The sequence below is a fragment of the Eucalyptus grandis genome, chromosome 6 (assembly GCF_016545825.1).
Source record: "Eucalyptus grandis isolate ANBG69807.140 chromosome 6, ASM1654582v1, whole genome shotgun sequence".
Classification (NCBI taxonomy): domain Eukaryota; kingdom Viridiplantae; phylum Streptophyta; class Magnoliopsida; order Myrtales; family Myrtaceae; genus Eucalyptus; species Eucalyptus grandis.
Window position 1 is genome coordinate 44232203 of NC_052617.1, and position 23935 is coordinate 44256137.

At 41.0% G+C, this 23935-nt stretch overlaps 2 protein-coding genes and 1 non-coding gene across 3 annotated transcripts; 2 read left to right on the forward strand and 1 right to left on the reverse strand.

Annotated features, from left to right (window-relative positions):
* The first annotated feature begins 7683 nt into the window (after positions 1-7683).
* Positions 7684-8548, forward strand: LOC104450149. The gene has a single exon (XM_010064589.3). The coding sequence runs from the start codon at positions 7854-7856 to the stop codon at positions 8184-8186; it is 333 nt and encodes a 110-aa protein (XP_010062891.2). The 5' UTR covers positions 7684-7853; the 3' UTR covers positions 8187-8548.
* Positions 8549-9131: 583 nt separating this feature from the next.
* LOC104450150 (trafficking protein particle complex II-specific subunit 130 homolog) lies at positions 9132-20944 on the forward strand. The gene is made up of 21 exons (XM_010064590.3): positions 9132-9398; positions 10388-10617; positions 11311-11492; positions 11916-12099; positions 12421-12511; positions 13066-13226; positions 13419-13508; positions 13631-13792; positions 14230-14291; positions 14371-14461; positions 15285-15448; positions 15537-15747; positions 16066-16611; positions 16719-16931; positions 17128-17524; positions 17659-17749; positions 17873-17957; positions 18639-18825; positions 19126-19424; positions 20236-20326; positions 20417-20944. Exons 1-21 carry the CDS (start codon positions 9335-9337, stop codon positions 20590-20592), a joined length of 3777 nt encoding a protein of 1258 aa, XP_010062892.2. The 5' UTR covers positions 9132-9334; the 3' UTR covers positions 20593-20944.
* Positions 20945-21493: 549 nt separating this feature from the next.
* Positions 21494-21565, reverse strand: TRNAQ-CUG. The gene has a single exon. It is a non-coding gene; the product is annotated as a tRNA-Gln (tRNA).
* Positions 21566-23935: the final 2370 nt, after the last annotated feature.

Consider the following 23935-nt stretch of genomic DNA (forward strand, 5'->3'; position numbering starts at 1 on the left):
TTCAGTCTAATCTGCCCTCCATTTTTCATTTTTACATTTGTGGACGAGGAGGGACTTGAGGTTGAAGTGGGAAATGGACTCGGATGAGTATGAATCGTCCGGAAAGCGACTGCCATCGATGATTGATATTGACTTTGCTGTCGGTGGCGAAGAGCCCCGCCGCTCCTGTAGTTCGATCCACGGTCCGGATCCACCCTAGGAGGACGCCAGGAAAAAGGGAAAAATGCTGTCATGTGCTAAATAATTCGTATATATTAATTGATTAAGTAGCTGGAGAGCGCAGGCGAAATGTCACATCGATGATGGACTTTTTATTTATTTATTTTTCCTTGAATCATTAGAAAAATTGAAACAAAGCTTACGGTTGCGCATACGGCAGTTTCATGGACTTGAGGGTTTGTCCCAATTCATCATTCAACTAATCTTTGATAAATTTTCTCTATTGACCTGGCATGATCCGAAAATAAAAGGGTACAATCACGTTGAGCACGCTCAAAAATTGAGAAAATTAGTATATGACCATATGATCATTTAACATTATAGAGTGGAAATGTCACCTATTAATTTTGAAGTTGGGAATAGAAATACAAGTTTTACTTTCGTGATTTTTTGTCAAAGAATTTGGTGGGATTTTCACTATTGAAAAATGGAACGAGATGAGGTTTATTTTCTGTTTTATTTTGAAAATCAAATCAAAATAATAATATTTGAACAAGATATAACATATGAAGAATCCAATCGTAATTTTTAAAATAACATATATCATTCTTTAGCTAAAGAACATATTTGGTGGATATTGTTCCTAAATAAAAGAAATTCAAGAACTCAAAAAAAAAAAAATGTTGGCTTTTGTAATCGATTAGTACATAATCATGAAGAAAGGTTCATTAGTCTTTACATCTTCGATTGCAGGAAAGTAAAAGGTATTCGTTGATACCTAATTTAATTGGCATTTGTCAATATATTTATTTTAGATATACAATACTATTTTTTTTTTGGCAGCTGGATAGTTATTCTAAAGTAATTTGATTTGAGTGGAAAAAAATGAAAAGTCATAATGGGCAATGATCTTTTTTTTTAGTCGTAGAGAAAACATTTCAAGTGTTTATTCATCTTTAAAATGTAATATATCTTTCTAATGATATTAATGATTTCTTTTTACTTAGTGATAGTATTTTTTTACTCGTAATTATTTATTTCGTGGTGTGTAATTTCTTTTTCATTTTTCATATGCAATGATTTTAACTTTTCATATACGTAGATTTTTCCTTTCATATTGGTGCTTTTTGGGTCTTTATAAATCCTCAAATCCTAAATTAAACCAAGAGAAAAAGGAAATGATGGAAAGTTAAACAAAATAATAAAAACAAACAAATGAAACCGGTCAAAGCTTTGTCGTATTTCCTCCATTGATTGCGGTTGGTATCAGACGGTTAGAAAATTAAAATCACGGCATCGTTAGGCTAGCCCAGTCCAAACCGTATCTCGACTAATCTCGTGTTCATAGTGACGAATCGGGCGAGTTTGGACAAGGCACTTTTCGGACCGATCTTGAATCCCACGTGGTTAATCCGCTAAGCTCTAAGCCTCTAACCTGGCCCGCATCGCCTGAGGTACATATCATTCTGACTCTTTTAACATGCTGATCTGAACCCGCATTCAGTGCGGGTCGGGATCGGGACCATCCTGGTTGGCACCTCGTACAGCCTGTGCGCAGCAAAGCCACTTCCTGAAGGTCCAATGACATGGTGCCACTTCAGCACGTGCGGAAGGAGGAGGATAGAGCGAAGCCTAACTTCGCTTACGGTTCCATCGGCCTTGATGGTCAACTGAGCTCAAAAAAGAAGAAAGGAGATAGAATTACACCAGCATTTCTCACATCGTTAGTTAGCCAAAAAGCGATAAAAAAAATTGATGTCGAGCAGGTTTTGTTTTCTTGCAGCAACGACATACCCAATGGTTTCAGAATCGTTCATGAATTGAAATTCTTCTGGCGTTATGGACTCCGATCGTAAAGATTTCAGGTCCACCTGAACAACACAAACCCAGAAGCCACTAGTTCTATACGGGCCCCCGTTCACGGTCGTCTGAACGAGCACTGGAAAGCCTTGCATCAGTAGGGGCTTAACAGATTGGCCCAAAAGGAGAACTGGGCTCGAGGGAGATTGAGACGAGGGCAGGTCCTAGTCATGCATCGTATTTATTCTCGGTTCTGAGTTCAGACGCTTTGCCCGTGTCGCCGCCTGCGTGTCCTCTCCCCCTGTTCCGGAGATCACATCACATAATTCCTAGGAAAGTAAGGATGCAGATTTCATTAGCGACAAGCAGCAGCGCAATTGACTGAGGTGCAAGAAAGCATGTGAGCGAACAGCCACTTAGAATTATCTGAGCCCAACCCTTTTCTTGTGACCCTCCCCCTCGCAGCCCTATGTGGCCTGTGATACCCTTCAATACCTCCATCCTCCTCGCACCACCGCCATCTCTCTCTAATTTGTATATATACACGCCCGCATGCACGACTGATCTTCTCACTTAGCACACACTCAATACACCAGCAGCCATGAAGCTCTCTGCATGCGCCGTTTCTGCTTTCTTAGCCCTCCTTCTCTGGGTCCACTCGTCCACCGGGCAAACTGACCGCGCTCCGCCATGTATGCGTCCCCAACATGTTTATCCTCGTAACTTGATACCATGTGTTTTCCGTTTCCTTCTACTTAAAGTTTCTAAATACATGCATGGACCTGCTCTCTCAATACCCTGAGGTTTTGTGTGACTTAATAGTCTCTAGCATGGCCTGGCTTTAATGTTTTAGTCTCCAATCATGCTTACTGTCTCCAAAGTAGGTTAGTACTAAATTCATAGATGTCAAAAAGGTAAAAATATATGCTTGATTTCATATCTTTTGTTAATGCACATGGATAACTAACATCTTGCATGAGCTAAGATTGATGCGATGCATCAAGCACCAAGTGAAACATGCAAGTTGCCGGTTGAGAGGACTAATGATAGAAATTATTGCTATTTTTATTTAAGAGTGACTAACTACTAAACAGCCATGACCATCTAATATAATTAATCACAATATCAAATCTGAAATTGCATTCTCGAAGAAAACAATAACGGGGTTCAGCGTTTTTGACAGCTATTTTCGAAGCCAAGCAACCTAATGATTGTGAAAAGAATCGATTGAAAGAAAGCGAGGAGACAACGAGCTATGGGAAGAGGGTGGTGCACACGGTTCAAATTGTCGGGTCAAGATTGCCGGATTGCTCGCACGCATGTGGTTCATGCTCTCCTTGTAAATTGGTGTCAGTAGGTTCAACTTGTGCACGGGCACGGCCCAATAGAGCTGAGTCTTGCCCTATTTCCTACCGCTGCATGTGTAGAAACAAACTGTATCCTGTCCCATAATATCCAGTCTTCTCTCTCCCCATATCATATTATGATAGCCTTAATATACATATCAAACGTGTATTGATTTCTCCTAAGTCCAAGTTATCATTCTATTTTCATGTTGGTAACCTCAAATGTTATTACGAACTCTAGTAGTATAATCTAAAAGAACTCTTGATGAAGTTCGGTTTTACCGTTCATGTCTTAGCTAAGGTTATGAAAGAGCGCGCGCAAAGAGACGTGTTTTCGCACCCACGCACAAAGTAAAACATGGAAAGGGAAGAGTCACAAATCTCACTTAATCATGGCAAGTTACATTACTATAGGTTCAGATGGGCACTCGAACGGCCCCGTCCCCATCGCTATTGTTCTTAATATTTCCGGAAAAAAGTTCAATCAAGTAATTCAAAGAGATTAACTGTCGAGTAGATTTTATGCCAGTTTCAATCTGGCCCCTGTTCTTGTGTAAAACTTACCATGAATACGAGAGAAAACATCCCAGTTGCCGAGTCCTTTGCCATCTTCAAGAAATGCTCCTCCAATCTGCGATGGTAAACATTGCTAGTCTCAGACTTATCACTGCACATGAGGGGGGGAGAGAGGGAGAGAGAGTTCTTTGTGCCTGGTATGAAGTAATGGAGGTCCCAAACAGGATAGTCTTCTGGGAAACGGAATCTGCGGATGTCTTCTTCTTCTTCGGGCCCGTTTGGTTCGGCTTTTGGGGAATGCATTTGCAGAAATGCAAATATCGTTAGATAAAATTTGCATTGAAAAACAACTTTGGCCAAAATACCATTTGGTAAAATTTACATTTGTAATTGATTTTTATTAAATTAAAAAAGCAAAAATATATTTGTATTTTTTTTTTTAAAGTTCGGCCATCGGACCGCCGGATCAGGCGGCCGTCGCCTGGGTCGCGCGAACCTCGACCTCGGGGGTTGTCGCTTGAGGTCCGTCGACGGTCGCCAGTCGCCAGGGTCGAGCAACCCTTAGGCCGAGCAACCCTTAGGCAATAGTCTTCGACGCATGCGATCCCCTTGGCCGGAGGTCATCGGCCTCTGTTCGGTGGTTTTCCTTGTGGATGAATAGTAACTGTGAAGTAAACAGTAACTAGAACTTGCATTCCGGAAATGCAAGTTCCCAAAGGACTTTTAAGGGTGCGTTTGGCACTAGCTTTGCCAAGTACCTTTGGATACCCAAAGCCCATTTGCCCAAATATTAGGTGTTTGGGAAAAAATTTAGACCTGCCTTGAAGAAATGCTGGCCTTCCAAAGGCTGAAAGCCCAAGGCAGGTCCTAGGCTGCCTTGGGCTTTCGGCATTTTCAGAAGGCCCGATGCACTATTCATCTTCCTCTTCGTTGAATTCTCGGATGTCAGCAGGCGAGGTGGCAACTCGGCTGGCGAGGTGGCGATGGGTCGGTGATGGGTTGGAGAGAGGCCGGCAATCGTCGCCACACCCCGGCGACCGTCGCCGACCCGATCGCGCGACCCAGATCCGGGTCGCGTCGGTTGCCTAGGTCACGACGAGGTCGATTTGCCGCGACCTCCGCGACCCAGATTTGGGTCGCGGCGAGGTTTGTTGTCGCGACCTCGGCGACCCACGACCTCGCTACGACCCGGATCCGGGTTGCGGAGGTCGCCGGAGGTCGCGGTGACCCGGATCTCGGGTCATGGAGGTCGCCAAAGGTCGCGACGACCCAGGCGACCTAGCACCTCGCCGCGACCCAGATCCTCCGCGACCTTGTGGTGACCTTCGTGGCGTGGTGGGTTGCGCGATGGTGCGGCGAGGGTTGCGGCGACCCTCGCCGGATCGCCTACCCTTTGCTGGCGTGAAGCCTGGCTAGCGGTAACCAGCGAAGCCTTGGCCGGCCAACTTTCCTTCTTTTTTTAATAATAAAAGTATTTTACAAATTTAATTTACCCAAACACTATTTTGCACAAGTATACTTCACAATGGACTTTCACAAATAAATTTACCAAACACACTTTGCATTTTGAAAAACACCCTTGACTCAAAGGTCTTTACATTTTTCAAGGACTTTCCCCAAAAGTCTTCCCAAACGCACCCTAAATCTGTTTTGGACTAAGAGCCCTTAGAGTCATTTGGAGATGCAATTGCATCTTGCCAAGTCGCCCAAAAAATCGAATCAAACGCTTTGGCATTTGGCCAAGGGACTTTAGAGTCCCAAAGCCCATTTGCAAAGCTGAACCAAACATGGCTCCTCTTGGTAGGAGCTAGAGGGCTGAGCTAAAGCAGAGAGTTAACAAAAGAGAGCAGGGAAAGCATTCTTTCTGTGATACCCATCTTCCGGTGCCCACTAGTGAAGAGGAAGAACCATCAATCAGTTCATAACAAAGGAAGTGGTGTGGCTTTGTGTGAGTAATTTGCATACGCATTCGGTGAATTTTGCATGGGGCTCGCATTGCGAACGAACAAATTATGTGATTCTTTCTTTTCCTTTCATATAAATCGTCGAAAGTATCATGTTTGCCAAGTGAAGTGAGCCTACGTTCACCACCAACTAACTGGAAAAGGTCCCATTTTCAGGCATGCGATTTAAATTTAGCTGATCCTAACTACTTGGGATATACGCCTGTGTTGAGTTTGGCTGGGTATGTGTAATTGTTAAATGCATTCGGGAAAGTCGCATTTTGAAAGGAAAATACAATCCCAAGGTCGTTGTATATTCAAACTTAGATCATCACACCTTAAAAATAGCTAAATCACATTTCGTGAAAGTCAAAATTACTGTCCCTTGACACTTCTAAACTCCACTTGAAACTAAATCATCTATTCATCTTATTCTTTCTTTAGCAAGAACTATTCCCAAAAGTATTTGTTTATCTCTCTTGTGACAGGAAAAAGAGTGTGAATGTCTTAATGCTTTTGTTGATGGATAGAGGGGAGAATATTTAGTAATATCAAAGTTCTGTGTTAATCACAGATGTGATGTACATTTATCTAGTCAGATTTACTTGCGGTTTGGCGTGCGTTAAAGTATTGTAATTAAAAAAAAAACCCACAAAAATTGCATTGGGGATCATAAATATTTTGATATAGTTGCTTTGTATTTATGATCCTCGACTCTAGCTTTTGCAGAGCACTTTTTTATTTTATTTTTAATTACAATATTTTGATGCATGTCAAACCGTGAGTAGGTTTGATTAGTTAAATGCGCGCTACATCCGCGACCAATATAGCACTTTGATACTACTAGATATATTCTTTAGAGAAAGAGGAGGAAACCTAGCTGACCAGGACGATTTCATTGGTTCTCGAGTCGCATGGCTCAACCCCTAATCATGGTGCTTAGCAGGCTTTGAATTACTTTGAGTGATTCGTTCCAAGTTAACGTATTCAAACTAGTTCCGCGGTGGTTCATTTCCAAAAGGGAAAAAAAAATGGTACCGAAAAGGATGATGGATGATCAACCACTCTGAAACCTGTAATTTCTACCTTGAAAATAGAGAATCAGCACTGACTCGACCATGTTCCAATTCCCACTTTGAAAACCAAGCGCTTTAGGAAGCTGAAGTCCAATTTAGCACCTCCAGACCCGCACAGAAGGGCCCAAAGTCTAGAGTGGGCAATTTCTGCAGCTCAAGACAGAGAAATACCGTTCTAACGAATGGAGCCTGCTCCGGAGAAGAGCGACTCGCAAGCCCAACGGAGGGCAGTAGCGAGACCCGGACCTGGACCTGTGCAGCCACGTTCCTCCGAATTTCCAGGAAATAAGGAGGAACCGCGTGGTGAGACGCGAAAACGACCAAGCCCATCGTCACCATCTGAGGGGAATGCCAGGCCATCTAACTAAACATAAACAGTGCAGAAACGGCACTGAGGTAGAAGAAACAGGCAACGTATTGCCGTTGCTTTGTCCAATTTCATCTCAGTTTATCCTCATACTGACATGAGCTGAGATCAGGAGGTATGCAACGTCACCCATGCGGGTTAATGAAAACCACGTCTTCGATATTATATGATCATCGGTCGATGTCGGGCGAGACGCCATTCGATTTTCCAGTCCATGGTTCTAAGGAAACCATTTGCTGATATTGGGTGGGTGGGTTCCCATGACCAGATTTCTTGTCCGAAAGGGTCCTTCTAGATGGTCCAAAGCTCAGTCAAAATGTCCACGAATGTTGCGGAGAACGCACTTGCAAAGCCAAATCGTCCACCGAGATCGAATTGTGGGGGGGTTTGACTGGCCATTTTCATTGCCTTGGTCAAATCTCACGCGCAGTCCAAGAAGTCCTCTCCAAGTCTTGAACCAGTCAATTCTAAACTACTGCCCATTCGCACCCCTTGAAATTCATGGAACATTCCCCCCATCATCCTAAGGCCAAAACCCGCTTAGCAAACATAAATCCCCGTTCCTCACAAGCACAAAGCGCGCCATCTTTCCCCCTCAGGAATTGCATGCGATCGTCCTCCCCAAAAGCTCTTCGGAAAAAAAACCATGCAGGTCCTGCTCGAGAAGCCGCTGCAGAGGCCGCGCCTCCCGCAGAGATCTGTCTCCTTCATCGGCGAGAACCGGGTCGGCCGCAGGTGCGCCTCGCCAGTGGCGTCATCCCCGCGGCGCCGGCCGGCCTGCACGTGCACGAGGGGTCCTGGGTCGGTCCAGTGCAGCCGCCACGGGTACGTCGTGCCCGACGACAGGGCGGTGAGGACGAATCAGGCGAACAGAGAGATCCTGAAGAGGGCCTTGACGCCGCCGGCTCGCCGGTTCAGCCTCCGGAGGTGGAGCTTCAGGCCGACCCCGAGCAGGCTCTCGACCATGTCGACGGCTTGAGTTCGCTTAGATCAGAGCGTTTGTCTTCCACATGATCTGCTCGCGAGGAGGATGGGGGATGTCGAGGTCCGCCGGTGCAGCAGTGTATAAAGTGAATCGATTTCTTCATCGCTCGAGGGACGAGCTCCATGTAAATCGCATCAATTTTGATCTTTCAAGGGTACTGTAGCGTGGCCTTTGTTACTTTTATTTTTTGATGTTTTGGTCCGGATCGGATGGCTGCTTTCGGAGTCGGTCTTAGGAGAAACTAGCATCAGCAGTGCCAGGCAATATTGTTTGTGGGCATCTTTTAGTTCCCACCGTGTTTGACAATTCTAGAGTGTAATTGAATTTGAGAATTCTCTAGGCCGAACGGATTTGGATTTCTTTTTTCCTTAGTTTTGACCGATGATTTCCTTTTCGTGCCATATTATTTTACATGACAAACCTTATCATTTCAATTCATCCGCACTCAACATATTAAATTTGAAATTTTAGTACTGATTTCTAGTTCTAAAGATAATCAATTTTTTTAACAAGTATCTAAGATATTACAATCGTAATTGTAATATGATTTCGAAAAATGATATTCCACACATCTCAAGTAATTATAATTAATCTTTAATCGATATTGGATGATCTCCAATTTTGCCTTACTTGTAAATGGAAAGAATTATAATCGTCATAGGCTGAAAATATAGCTCCATGTCCTAAAGCCCAAAAACAGAAGGATTTTTTGCTTCTGGCAGCCAAGCCTCGTAATTATTATCACTGCAATCGCGCGCACCAACCCTGGCCCAGGATAGAGAGGTCCTCGCAACCAAACACCCACCGCACAGGGGGCCGCCGGGGCCCCAGCCAACCATCAGCCGCCACGTGCGACCCGGCAAAGGCCCCTGATCGCGGAACCCCGTACGCCCGCGAAGCACCGGATCCGCGCCGCGGGTGGATCCCCCTCTCTCCCGCAGCAACCGAAGTTCGGGAGACGACGGGGAAGAGCAAGCAGAGCAGCAAATCTCCGCGGAGATTCCACTGAGTCACTCCCTCGCTTCCGCTCGGCTCCCGCTCCGGCTCCGGCTCCGGTCGCACGACCCGCGCGCGACGCTTCCGTGCGATGCGAACGCCCGCGCCTGTAGCGATCGGCCCGCGGTCCTCGTAGATCGGCGGGCATGGCGAATTACCTCGCTCAGTTCCAGACGATCAAGAGCTCCTGCGATCACCTCGTGATTGCCAGTGAGCGCCCTCCCCTCCCTCTCTTTTGGAGCCGTCCGCACGTCGTTCGCGTGCGATCTCTCTTTCCCCCCGCTTCGAGTTCGATCACGAGTTCGGATGTGCTCGCGAAGGGCGGCTGGTTGTTGAGCTGTCTACTACTACTGTTGGATTTGAATCGATCTTTTTTTTTTTGGAAATGAGGGCGCCCGATCGCGATCCTTAAAACCGTTTGCTTTGAGATCGCATTGAATTGTCTTTCGAGTTCACTCCGTGTGTGTGGTGATTTTCTAAAATTGAAATTTTTCTGGCTTCGGTCTGTTTGGAATCGTTTTGATTTTGCTCTCTCCGCGCTGGGCGTCATCGTTTTGATGGCGCATTGTGCTTCGGAACTGAACTGACGGGTGATGCTGTGCAGCGAATGTCCGCGGAATGTCGCCACTTTGTAATTTGTTGTTTTGTTAATTGAACTGTGGAGTCATTTCATTTCTCGGTCGCGGCAGCAAAGAAACTTCTTTTCCTGGACTTTTAGCATGCAGGAGATTCGGCTCAGCTGGAATGTGCTATTTGTAAGAGCTGGATCATATAGGAAACAAGTGACTTATTTTTTTCCCCTGAGAGAGAAAAAAGAGCATGATCAAGAATCATCTTTTTGTTTCTGAGAAATGCAGAATTTAGGGAGGAATGTATCTTTGCTGGGTTGATCCAGGCTTGAGTTCAGACCATTCATGCAGTTCTTTGGTTAATTTATTACTATTTTGCTTCTAAATATAGGTTTGAGCTTCTATGCATGATAAGTTAGCTTATTTAATCTTATTTGGGCTTCATCAATATGTTGGCTAGTTTTCACAGCATCATCAATTTACCTTCATCTACTTTTATGTTTTAATTTTATTGTCATGAGTATTTTCTCGTCAATTCTCCTACCGTCTTTGCATTAACATTTTCACTCATTAGGGGTGACCTCTCTTCTATGTGTCTTCTGATCTAAATTGCTCTGAACTGACTTCCAGTTGAAGATGTGAGTGACTTGTGGCCAACTATCAAGAATGGATTTGAGGAGAGATTGCCTTTTAAAAGAGCTTGTTTGAATAACAAGACCCGTAATGCTGTGTTTGTTGAGAACTTGCCTGCTGAATTCATCTTGACAACTGATGCAAGACTTCGCAGCCGCTTTCCACAGGAACAATCTTTGTTTTGGTTTCGGGAGCCATATGCTACCGTGATTTTTGTGACCTGTGAGGTGGCTCTTTGTCCCTTTCCTCATCCTTTTGAGCTATTTATCTTTGCCGTTTAAGCTTTGCAAGCTTTCTTGATATTCCATGATGACGAATTATGTAAATGCCCAGTCCTGTTTTGAAGCTACAAGAAGGTGCTCATCATTCAATTGATATTGGGTTATTTTGAACGAAGTAAATAATGTATGCAGGGCCTGGTTCAACTTCATCATGGTGATTGTTACTTTCGTATTTATTGGAATTTACATGATCCGTGGTACTTACTGCATGTATATGTATGTGTAATTGAGTATGGAGACTGATGAATGAAGTTGCTGTTCAGTTGGCTGCATGAAAGGCCACCTGATAGGAACTGTGAATGCGAGCTCGAGTTACTTCTGCATTGAATTTGCATCGTCAGTCAATGCTTCTGCCCTTGTGCTATTTATGGAAGTTTTTCTTGTAATTCAACACTTTCCAGCAATTTTGTCTATTGACTTCCCATAGACGTAGGTTGTTCTCTTACTCTGATGCTCATTCATGTGTGTGTGCATGTGTGTAATTGCACAAAGATGATTGATGGTACTCTCCAAATCTGAAAATGCTTCAGACTGGATTCGGAAAGCATCATAGTAATCATTCAGGATTTAATGCCGGCTTCTTCATGTTATCAGTTTTGCTGATGGAACACGCTGTAATACCAAATTACCCTTTTGCAGGATCTTGACGAGTTCAAAACCATCCTGAAACCACGACTAAAACTAATTGTACAGAATGATGAGAGAGAATGGTTTATTGTGTTTGTTTCCAGAGCTCATCCAACTAATGACCAGGCCACTAAATTGGCCAAAAAGGTATATGCCAGGCTTGAAGTTGATTTCAGCTCCAAGAGAAGAGAAAGGTACTAATTATTTCTTGTAGTTCCTCTTAGTTTCTACTTAACAAAACCAGAGCAGCAAGAAAGATTGTTATTAAGCATTAACTCTCTGTTTACTTAGGCTTCTTATTAGAGCTTGTTATTTATTTCTAGCTCTTGGAACTCATTTTAGAAGGTTGATAAGTATACCTATGCCACCTGGAAGTTCTTTTAATCACCAAACTCTATTGCAATTGTGAATGACTGTGTCGTTGTCACCTGAGCACTTATCATCTCTCGAGGCTAAGATTGACTCTCTCTCTCTCTCTCTCTCTCATAGTTGAAGGAGTAATGATTCTCGTGACCAGTTGCAAGTTCTTTTGTTATTCTTCTCTTCTTTTTTACTAGGTTCCAAAGTCTCTGTCAGCCTTTACCATGCTCTGAAATTTAAACATGTCCTTGTCTCAGGTGCTGCAAATATGACATACACGGTCCTGAAGCAAATTTTTGGGAAGATTTGGAATCGAAAATTGTGGAGTCCATCAGGAATACCCTGGATAAGCGTGTTCATTTTTACGAGGATGAGATACGGAAGCTCACTGAACAAAGATTCATGCCGATTTGGAACTTCTGTAATTTTTTCATATTGAAGGTCTTTCCCTTCTCAAAGTTGTGGACCATTGTTATCAAATGAAATGTACCTTTAGCTTAAGTGAGTTGCCTTGTTTTGATTGTACCTGTTGCCTGCATACCTTTTGTCTTGCATGTATCGACCTTTTGCATTTGCACAATCATTATATCATAAGATGTAGGTCTGCTGTTCTTATCCATTCGTCTCAATGCAATTATGAGGCACATTACTCAGAAATTTCATGTTTTCTTGCGTCTGTTTTTCCAAATCAATTCAAACTTTCTCTGCAACCTTTTCTTTCAGTTTCCTTTTTCCTTTAATGTTTTTTGTAATGGTCAACAGGAGAGCTTGGCTTTTATATTTGAAATGGCTCAACTTCATGAAGATGCGTTACGTGAGTATGATGAACTAGAACTCTGCTACTTGGAAACAGGTGTGTATTCCATGAATGCCTTGTTGATACTTCTACGTCACTGATGAGAAACATGTCTTTGTTTGACTGAATTTTCATATAATGTAGGTGTCTTGTTATTCTGATTGATTGCTATGGCAACCTAACTCGTCTATTTCTTGCTTTTTATTATTATTATTTTTATCGTAATAAAAATGTCTACCTGTTACTTGTGACACATTTCTGAAAATTTGGCTCTCTATCGTAGTTTATGTAATGAGAAGGACAGTATAGAGTGCACTTCGACAAACTGCCTTGAATATCAGATTATTCGCTTAGTATCTAGATGGCAGTTGGCACCAAGTATGCAGTCTCGATTTGGTTTTCGTAAAAGGCAATGTATTATCTTTTAGTGCATGAACATCAGCCATTGTGAGGATGGATATCCATTGTGAGGGCATTACTTGTAAAAATGGTCAGCATAGATTCATGTCATGTCTGCAAAAACAGAGGGAGCTTACTTTTGCTGGTTCTTTCGAAGATCCTTGCTCACCTCTGCACTATGAACAATCTTATAGCTATCAATGTAAATGCAGCCAACATGACTGCAAAACAGAGGGACTTTGGAGGACAAGATAAGGGTGATGATCAAGCAGCACTCCTCAATCCTGGAAATAAGCCGCTCACACAGATTGTTCAAGATGACTCATTCAGGGAATTTGAGTTTAGGCAGTATCTCTTTGCCTGTCAATCAAAGGTGTGCAATTCTTTGCTAATTTGATTCCTCTTCTTCTGATGCTTAAGTAGAATGGACTTCTTGTTTGCTGAGAGTTTTATTTATTTATTTATTTATTTTTTCTGGTTGTAAGATGTTTGCTGCTACTTTAAAGGATTTATTTATTTATTTATTCGGTATTACTGTTTCTAACTAACATATCTGTTACTGCAGCTTTTATTTAAACTCGGTCGGCCATATGAAGTTGCATTGAGGGGTTATTCATTTATAATAAGCTTCTCAAAGACCCTGGCACTATATGAAGTACATATATTTACCTTATGCTTCTTGCCTTTATTTTTCAATTGATTTACATTTTGAAATGTAGAGTATTTGCTCTGTGTTTCTTTCTGCCTTACCTCCTGGTCTTTGGGAACTCTTTTCAGAGTATGCTACCATTTTGCACACGTGAAGTGTGGGTAGTGACTGCATGCTTGGCTTTAATCAGAGCAACTTCCTCTCATTACAAAGATGGATCCGTCTCTTCTGAGGTAGAAAAGGAGTTCTACCGTCTTCAGGGTGATCTATATTCTCTATGTAGGATTAAGGTGAGACTTTCATATGTGTTCTTTTTTATAAATGTAACAATTGCTGATTGATACTTTTTAACAAGTTGGAAATCATTTAGTATATAGGTTTTAGCATGAGATCTTACCATCATTGACACCAGCTAATAGCTTATAGTACCTGGCGAGAATTTTGAGGACCTTGAATTATTGACTAAAGCAATTGATTTGTTTTGCTGTGGCGAAGAAATGGAGAGTTCGGAAAATTGGGTATTTCAGAGATTGCTCACTCCTTTTTAGGCTGAAACCAGAGACTTATGCTTAATATGCTGGACAATGAGATCCTTGTATAGAGATTCCTTTCAATTCTTTTACAGGTCTTCTGGACATATGTTATAACCATTGCATCCTTCTTTTCTCCCACTCAAGTTAACCAATTGCCAATGAGATTCTATGCTGAACAGTGTGATTGATGGCAGTTTACGAGGCTGGCATATTTGATTGGATATGGGACAAATTTAGAAAGGAGTCCTGTCAACAGGTAGGAGCTTGAATTCCCAGGACAAGTATATTTATCCATTTAGCTGTTGTAAATTTGATCTCATCCCTATTTTATGCAGTGCCTCGCTCAGTATGTTACCTTGGCCCAAACCTGCAATTTGGCCATCTATTCCGCCAGATGCTTCATCTGAGGTGCTTATGAAAGAAAAGGCAAGTCCATGACCTGGTTTATGAGCTAGTAAACCATACATTAGACATGTTTTTCAATTTGTATTAGCCAAGCTGGTAATCTCGTGGATGAGAATATGACACTTTAAGGTGATTATTTGTCTAATGATCTTGTTTTTGGGAGCAATATACAATTTTAACCACTCATACATGGCAACATACCCGATGGTCACTCGGGGTATGATGAGAGTGGTGTGCAATTTTATACTCCTGGTCAAGATATATTTTAATAACTAGGAAACATGTGGTAGATTCGTGATACTTCATAAATTGCAGTGTGTTCTCCAAATCAACTGATTAACATCAGGAGGCAGATTTTGTGGAACTTTGTTTGCTTTAGATTGTTTATTTTTGTTTGAAATTAATAGGCATTTTAAGGCATACAAGAGCTTTGAAGCTTTGAATTTGTGTTACTGGGTGAATTGAGTAATCTGAATGAGTTGTGTGATCAACCATTATAGCAAGCTTTATTCCTCCATCTCAATTATTGCATGAGGCTTCTTGTCCAGGATAATATCACATTGTTGTTTCCAGAAAAAAAGAAAAAAGGAAAAAATACATCTAAGAAAATTCTCTCAACTTGCTGTTGAGTTTTACGGATTTTTTTTCTGTTTCAGAGGAATGTCTTTGTAGTAGAACATGCAATATTGTAAAGCAGAAGAAACATTTAGATATACTGATTGATAGCCTTTGTGACTTTTCATAGTGCTCATTTTGGACCCTGCATCTTCTCAGTTGCTCCAAATGGCATTCTGAGTCCACTTAAATATATATGAAATTGACGGTCATATTTGATTTCTTGTAGATCATTCTACAAGCTAGTCCTAGAGTCAAGCACTTTGGTATTCACAGGAAGCAGTTGCCTCTTGAACCTTCGGTATTGCTGCGTGAGGCTAACCGTCGAAGAGCTTCTCTATCTGCTGGAAACATGTTTGAAATTTTTGATGGTCGCCCGGGATTTGTTGATGGGTAATGAAATTTGTGGTTATTTACCAACTTTGTGGCACTATTTTGTTTTGTTTTGCATGGCTTTCTCATCATTCCAATTTGTCAACAGGTTGGGTTCAGATGCATCTTTAAAAACTTCCCCGTCAAATAAAACTCATGCAGCCATTATGTCACGAACAAACTCATCACCAGGCTTTGAGAGCTCAATTGATAGGCCTATGAGGCTTGCAGAGATTTATGTTGCTGCAGAACATGCTCTTCACAATACCATATCGAGTCCAGATCTTTGGAAATCTTTCTCATCTTTGGAGGATTTCGAGGTATAACCACCCGCATGTGCTTGGACTCCTGCATTGCTACGCACAATCTTGCCTTGGCATTTACTAGTAGCTTTATGTCATTTTATCTTTCCTTAGCCTGATTGCTACGCACAATCTTGCCTTGGACTCCTGCATTGCCTTGGCATTTACTGTGTTCTTCTGTTTATGAACCTTAATTTTGCAAAACTAAAGAGGTTGCTTTCTGAGTTGGTAATTTCTAATTGGAAACTCTTGCTTTTCCGGACCCAGGCTTAAGGGGATTTAAAAGAGGAAAGGAACTCTTTTTAATTTCTCATTCTTAAAACTTGATCATGATAGGAGAAATATCTGGAGCTAACCAAAGGTGCTGCTGACAATTACCATCGTTCCTGGTGGAAAAGGCATGGAGTTGTCCTTGATGGTGAAATTGCTGCTGTCTGCTTTAGGCATGGAAATTTTGACCTAGCTGCAAAGTCTTATGAGAAGGTTTGTGCTCTCTATGCTGGTGAAGGATGGCATGATTTACTGGCTGAAGTTCTGCCCGACCTGGCCGAGTGTCAGAAGATACTAGATGACCAAGCTGGCTACCTATCTTCTTGTGTGAGATTGCTTTCATTGGAAAAAGGCTTATTCTTGACCAAAGAACGTCAGGCCTTTCAGTCTGAAGTGGTTCGTTTGGCTCACAGTGAAATGAAGAATCCTGTTCCTTTAGACGTTTCATCACTGATTACATTTTCTGGCAATCCCGGCCCTCCACTGGAATTATGTGATGGTGATCCGGGTACTCTATCCGTGACCATTTGGAGTGACTTTCCGGATGATATAACCCTTGATTCGCTTAACCTCACCTTGATGGCTACAACTAATGCTGATGAAGGAGCTAAGGTGTGTCTAATCAAGTAGATGGTCTTCAGCATTAATTGTCCTCAGAGGGAGATATAATAGGCTCACAAAGTATGCTATTGACCCCAATTTTTTTATTTGTTTTTCAGGCATTGAAGAGCTCCGGTGCAATCATTCTAAATCCTGGTAGGAATACTATCACTCTAAATTTACCCCCACAAAAACCAGGTTCCTATGTCTTGGGAGTTCTCACTGGACAGATTGGGAAATTGAGATTCAGATCTCATGGTTCTTCCAAGGGTGGCCCTGCTGACAGTGATGATTTTATGAGCGATGAGAAACCAACAAGACCAATTTTGAAGGTAATGATTTTGTGTTGAATAGAATTCCCAAAAATAGGCATGTGTATTGTGTCGGGACAAAACTGGGACTTGGTCACATCTGCTTCTTTCTTGTGCGTGTTCTGCTGAATTTTCACGGGAGGACATGACTTAGAGATGTTATAATTGATTTGTTTCTAGAATCATAGATTGCTGAAACAGTATCTCTTTTTGTTAGGTCTCCGATCCAAGACCTCTGGTTGATCTTACTGCATCTGTTTCATCCGCTTTGCTAATAAACGAGCCACAATGGGTCGGAATAATAGTTCGGCCTATCGACTACTCTTTGAAAGGTGCTGTCCTTCATATTGACACTGGTCCAGGTCTGAAGATCGAGGATTCATATGCCATTGAGATGGAGAGCTTTAATCATGAGCTGCAGAATACTGCTGATATAAGGAAAGAGGATGGTGCTTGGGAAAAGGATTCTTCAAATAATCATCATAAGAATTTGGAGCAGTTGATACTTCGTGATGGTCGGATAGAGTTCCCAGAATGGGCAAGCAGCACGACTTCCATTCTGTGGATCCCAATCCAAGCCATCAGTAGCGAGCTTGCTAGAGGATCATCTTCAGGTTCCTCATTGTTAATTGTGTTGTAGTTCAGTATCCATGCAAATGTCTCTATATATGCATTACCTGTTTGTTTTATCCGGAAGCAGAGTGTTGCATAATTGATTTTGCATTTCTTTCATTGTGATTGAGGACAGTGAACCCCCAGAAGCAAAGCATTGTAGATGGGATGAGGACAATAGCTTTAAAACTTGAATTTGGAGTGTCTTGCAACCAGATATTTGACAGGTATTATTCTCCATCAATGTGGCTTTCTACATTCGCATAGTTTCATTCATCATGTCCCTTCGATCCTGAATCCTGTGCCACTTACCCTTATCATAATTACGTTCATTCTAATTCGTGTCACAGGACCATAGCTGTGCACTTCACCAATCCTTTCCATGTCAGCACACGTGTTGCAGATAAATGCAATGATGGTACCTTGCTCCTGCAGGTATTGTATGTTTCAAACTTTCAGCAGCATTGATTGATTCATAGTTTGGGCCATGTAGCATCCCTTACAACTTACATAGCTTTCTTGAGATATACTTTTGGGTTGGGCTTAAGGCTGAAGGCCTACTTTCTTTGAAGATTTAAGGGATGGCTAGTTCTCGCACTGCATTGACAGAATCATGCTATAGATCGGCAGACTATCATAATAGCTACCTGAACTTCTGAATGAAGAATCAGTCAATTAGCTTGGCAGAAGACTTTTTGTTTGATATTAGGGGTCAATCAAATTTGAAGTTGAGATCCGTTTATAATCAGGCATCCTAAATTTGCAACTTCTTTGATATACCAGTTAAGCTACATTAATTGGAATCATGTGAAGATCAGTCCAGAACTCTCTCTCTCTCTCTCTCTCTCTCTCTCTGTGACGCGCGCATGTGCATGCACAAGTTTGAGGGGGGAAGAGGAATGTGGGAGGTTAGCAGGCAGATACATGATAAGTGATTGCCTGACTGACACATGAAAAGAGTTATGCTGGAGACTCATCCTGAATCCTCGTAAAATGATGATTAATGTACAGCACTTGCTCCACAAACTTAAAAATCACATGAGATTAGTCACCCTACAGTATCAAGTAGGAGATTCTTTTGACTACTTTTGTAGTTACTCTCTATGCAACATCCAGGTTATACTCCAATCGCAAGTAAATGCCACATTGACTATCTATGATGCTTGGCTGGATCTGCAAGATGGATTTGTCCATATTAGAGAAGATGATGGAAGGCCAACCTTAGGATTCTTTCCTCTCATCATCTCTCCAAACACTCGTGCAGGGATCCTCTTCAGCATATGTACGGAAAAAATAGTTGGAGGTATAAGATGCAGCTTCTCTTTCATTTTTCCTTGTGAAGAGCCTTAAGTTTCAACATTTATTATGACCAGACCTTTTGTCCTGGTCAAATGAATGATGATAGGAAATTTAAGATAGCAGCTCGAAGTTCTCACATAGGCGATTGTTATGTTATGAGGATAATGCAACCTTTCTCCTATTGGATGATCTAGTGTAACTTGAAGCTAAGTTTTGATTATGGGGAGTTTCATTCAAGATTGTTCAAAGGGAAATCATTTTTATGATTTTACGTGCCATGTTCCATGTTTCTTTTGGTTTGCAGATCAAGTGGAGGCACGGCGAGAGACTATACTTAATATCAAATATGGAATTTCTGGTGATCGCTCTATTGGTGCACACCCACCTGTTGCAGGAGACTCCAACAGACTTGGATGTGATGGGCAGGATTTGATCTTTAGGAGTGCTCTTTCTTTGCAGCGGCCTGTGCTTGATCCATGTTTGGCTGTTGGCTTTCTGCCTCTTCCTTCTAGTGGGCTTAGAGTTGGACAACTAGTTGCAATTAAATGGAGAATTGAAAGGTTGAAGGATTTTGAGGAAAGTGATACCTTGCAACACGGCAATGTAAGTCAGCAATACAGATGATCTCCACAAAGAAAACTAAGATACTTGGCGGATTAAAAAAAGGATTTTGGACTCATCTTATTAAAGTCGCAATTACAAGTAAAAAGAGCATATGCTTCATCTATTCTTCTATCATTTGATCTTGATTTAGTTAAATTGGTTTTTGTTTCTTATCACCTGTTCTAATGTAAATAATGTATTCATAGGAAGTCAACAATGACGAAAGATGGTTAGCAAAACGATGAGTGGACATAATATAGCTAGCCAATTAGACATTATCGATTGTCTTATTTAAGGGTGCACAAGTTTCAAATTTCTGTTCCACCATCTTGTTCCATTCTCGCCTGGCTCTCACCATCCTCTGGAAGTCCTTGTTTAGTGCATGGTGTACTGGTTTTCTGAAAGCTTGAAGGGAATACAAAAGGAGAATTTATTGCTTTTATGCTAGTCAACCTCTCCATCAAATTTATAAACTTTATGAACCTTTTAAAAACCAATAAGAGTATCAGTTATTTTTGTTCTGTTTTGACAAAGTAAGAGGATTAGTTATTTAAAATCTACAGACTAGAGGAGTATACTTTAGATTTCTGTTGTGCCTCTTTATTTAATTACATATTTGCTGAAAAGCTAAAGGAAACCCATCCATGAGTTTAGGCATCAGTGAGTTGTATCACATATTGAGTAGCTCATAGCATGCAAAGAACCTGGGTCTAAAATCAGGTTTCGGTTTAGAAGTGTTGTTGCACCAAACAGTTACTTTAAATAGTTTCAAAATTGTTCTATCGTTATCTAATTCATTTTTGTATGACAGGATGAGGTCTTATATGAAGTCAGTGAAAATTCTGTAAATTGGATGATTGCTGGCAGGAAGAGAGGGCATGTCTCTCTATCTCCAAATCAAGGTTTGAAGTCTCGCCTTTTACTCTGTTATTTCTTCAGTAATTTTTATGTAGAGTAATTTATCATGCACCACCAATCTGTTTTCATGGCAGGTTCCAGAATAATCATCTCCATATTATGCGTGCCGCTGGTGGCTGGTTATGTTCATCCCCCGCAACTAGGGCTGCCGAACATTGACAAAGCAAATATCAGTTGCAATCCTGCGGGTCCTCACCTGGTCTGTGTCTTGCCTCCGGCCCTCAGCTCCTCATTCTGCATTCCAGCATGATAACCTCACCGGCTCTTCCGATAGTCCGCACCTCAACTCAGTTCGTTCCACTTCCGATACCTGTAAGATTTTTTCATTTAAACAGAGTTAGATGAGATAAAGAAGGTAAGTATTAGAGATTTTACAGGACTCAAGATTTGTAAATCCTTTTTCTTTCGTCGGTTGTTCAGGGAATGAAAAGAGTAGCTGAGTTTATTGTGTGAGGTAGTTATTCAGGCGTTCTAGGTCCCAGCCACCTTGTACTTCTTGGTTCGTGTACAGCGGGAATTTTGCTGTCCTCTTTGTTGTATAACACTTTTTGAGTATAGTGACCGAGGCCAAAAAAAGAAAAAGAAAAAAAGCTTTACTCTCAGGCTTCAGCTTTTAACTTTTTATGCTCATTGACATTGTGGAAGTCCCGATATGAATGATGTCCCTCTTTTCAAGCGTCCTGACCTGTGCAGAACGTCTGACCCCCAAAAAAAAAAAAAAAAAAAAAACTGTTCAGAATCGAACTTCGATAGGCACTATAAATTTGCATTGTTGCACGTAAGATTTATCCCCAGCAAGTAAAACACAGAAGTAAAACTATCTGGAGAAACTACGAAAGAGTCCGCGTCCAAGATTCCTTTCGATCTTGGATCGAGTACTGACCTTAATAATCTTAATCTCCCTTTAAAATCGATATTCCTTTCGTCCTCCTAACTCAATAGACGCTGGTCTTGAGATGCAATGCTCATGTCCTGCGGGCTTCGTACTCTAGAATTGAGTTAACGCCAAACTTCACCATTCGTTTTAGCACGTGAATAATCTGAAAGCTTTACCGAGAGTGATATGCGAAAACGAAAACTAAAACGAAAATAAGAAAATAAAGGAAGAGAAAGGTAAAAGAAAATGTGAGATAATAGGGTGGGAAATAAAAAGGTCCCACCGAGATTTGAACTCGGGTTACTGGATTCAGAGTCCAATGTCCTGACCACTAGACCATGGGACCTTTGGTGATCCCTACTTAACCGTTTTTTAATAAGTAGCATTCTTGGGCTAGAAGATCAAGTTCCGCATGTGCGTTTTGATGTCGGCCAGCATTCCACATCTATCAGAAAGGACAGATTGTTGCCTGGGTAATTTGACATCACGTACTATCGATCGAATCCCTGGCATATTGTTGCTTCATGCAGCATGGCATGATCCGTACATTTGTGTACTATGCAAGGCTCGTTTATTTCGCAAAAAACGTTTTTCAAATCATATAATTTTTGCAAAACTAACGCATCTTAAATATCAATTTTGCCATGCTAGTTGATAATAGGCGATGATACAACTCACCCCTGATAAGCGAGAGAGGAAACTTGAGATGCACGATAGACAATCTCTTGTTTTTTACTAGTAAATGTTAATCACATTTACATTTTTACTTGTGTTTAATCTGGTTTACTCCATTAATATGGTATTCATGCAGTGGGCATTATGGAGCTGAGAAGGGATTTTTTTTTTTTTAATCTTCAATAAATAGAAAAGGCCTGTAATAAATAAATAAAATCCCAATAATGATGGAAGACCTAGAAGAAACTTATGTATAATGAGGATAATTAGGCAACTCTTTGATTTTATTTTTATTTTTTTATTATCGTTTTGCCAAATCAAGGAATTCAATTCACAAAATATGCGTTTTCCCCGACTTCTTTAGTCCGTCCTATGTGGCACTTGTCATATCAATGAATAGTCTATGCCTCAATTAGCATTCGTACAATAATCTTAGAACTAATTGAATAATTTCTCCTGTTAATTAAGCAGCAACTCTTATTGATACTCTTTGAAATTCAAGTGGTGCACCACACTACATTGATATAATGTTACGCTAGGCACCATTAACTACTAATTGTGAAATGATATGGATTGAGAAAAAAAAAAGCTTGTTAGTAGTGTAAAGATATAAAATACGTTATGCACCCCACTCTAAAGATCAATAGGCGATTGCATGTATAACTCTAAGCTGTAAAACTTAGGCATTTGATAACAATAACGTAGGGTACTTTAATGGACTCCACAAAGTGACACATCCATGCATATTATTGCAATAATGAACATTTCAAGTCCACCAACTCAAATTAAATAATGAATTCCATGCTATCCTTAGATGCATTTCTATGATTTTGACATGACTTTGTTTAGACCCAACCCAAGAATTTAGTGACACTAGATCTCTAGCTAGAGTTCATACATTATTGGCTCATCATAATTATTTCAACTATAATCGGTCATCTCGAATCATCAATCTCTCATCTTGACTCAATGTAGTCGGTCCAGATCCTACCATCATGGACCACTGATGTCAGTAGTTGATGTTTAATATGATCAATGTTACATGGTTTGGATGGTGATACAGTGAATATGGTCCAATTTGATCTCGAGGGACTCTATGCTGTGCAAAAAGGCATGGAAAATGGGAAAATGGGGCTTTTAAATTGTCCAATCACTTTACCTTTTGTGAGGCTAGAGAGTGATATCATTGACTTCTGTCCCACAAAGGAAGGAACCGACAGAGTGGTATAGTTACTTGAACTTGAATGCGCCCTTTGAATCTCATGATGTTCCATCATCATGATGCTGTCCGCCTTAAGTTTCGGAGGAGGAAAAAGGAGAGAACTTGACCAATCCCAGCTTATGCCCTAATTCGACTTTATTAGAAAAGCAAAAAGGGACTTCTAGAGGATACTTTGCCCTGGCCAGGGGATTGGAGCTTTGTCCCTCAACACCTATTTATTTTTTGGTTTGATCTTAAAATATAGCTTCCAAATCGATGGTCATAAAGTAATTTCTGGGAATCTCTCGATTTTGGCGAAGATGTTTCTTTTATCATTTCGAAAATGTAAACCTTACGGTGCTAGGCCAATATTGATTCAAATAATCAATTCATTGCCACAGGTTCAGAAAGAAAAAATGAATTATGTTAACAACTACGTGAACCATCAATATAAAAAAAATTTGCAGTTCTTAATTCACCATCTCCTTCATGTGATGGCTTATTGATAGGCCAATGAAAAGGATAGGTGGAGTAAAGTTAAACATGATTTGATTCAAATTAACCTATTTATATACAATTTAAATTTAATGACTTATATCCGACCCGACATATATCAAAATGATGCCGGACTCATCCCATGATCCACATATAGTAATTTTTCTCTTTAAATTGTCAACTGTGAAGAATGGTTTGCTTTTTGACCAAAAATAAAAAAAGAATAGGCAGGTCTATGGACCGCAATCCATATTTAATTTAGGTTGAAGATAGGCTACTAATTGACCACTAATGTCCATCTTTTCCAGGCTTTATTTTTCAAAATCCATTTATAACCCGTATTAT

Excerpts from the sequence above, each read along its gene's own strand:
- LOC104450149 (XM_010064589.3), top strand. The coding sequence starts at position 7,854 with ATGCAGGTCCTGCTCGAGAAGCCGCTGCAGAGGCCGCGCCTCCCGCAG.
- LOC104450150 (XM_010064590.3), top strand. The coding sequence starts at position 9,335 with ATGGCGAATTACCTCGCTCAGTTCCAGACGATCAAGAGCTCCTGCGAT. Across the intron at positions 12,100-12,420 it reads GTAATTTTTTCATATTGAAG|GAGAGCTTGGCTTTTATATT; the intron begins GTCTTTCCCTTC and ends AATGGTCAACAG. Across the intron at positions 12,512-13,065 it reads ACTCTGCTACTTGGAAACAG|CCAACATGACTGCAAAACAG; the intron begins GTGTGTATTCCA and ends ATGTAAATGCAG.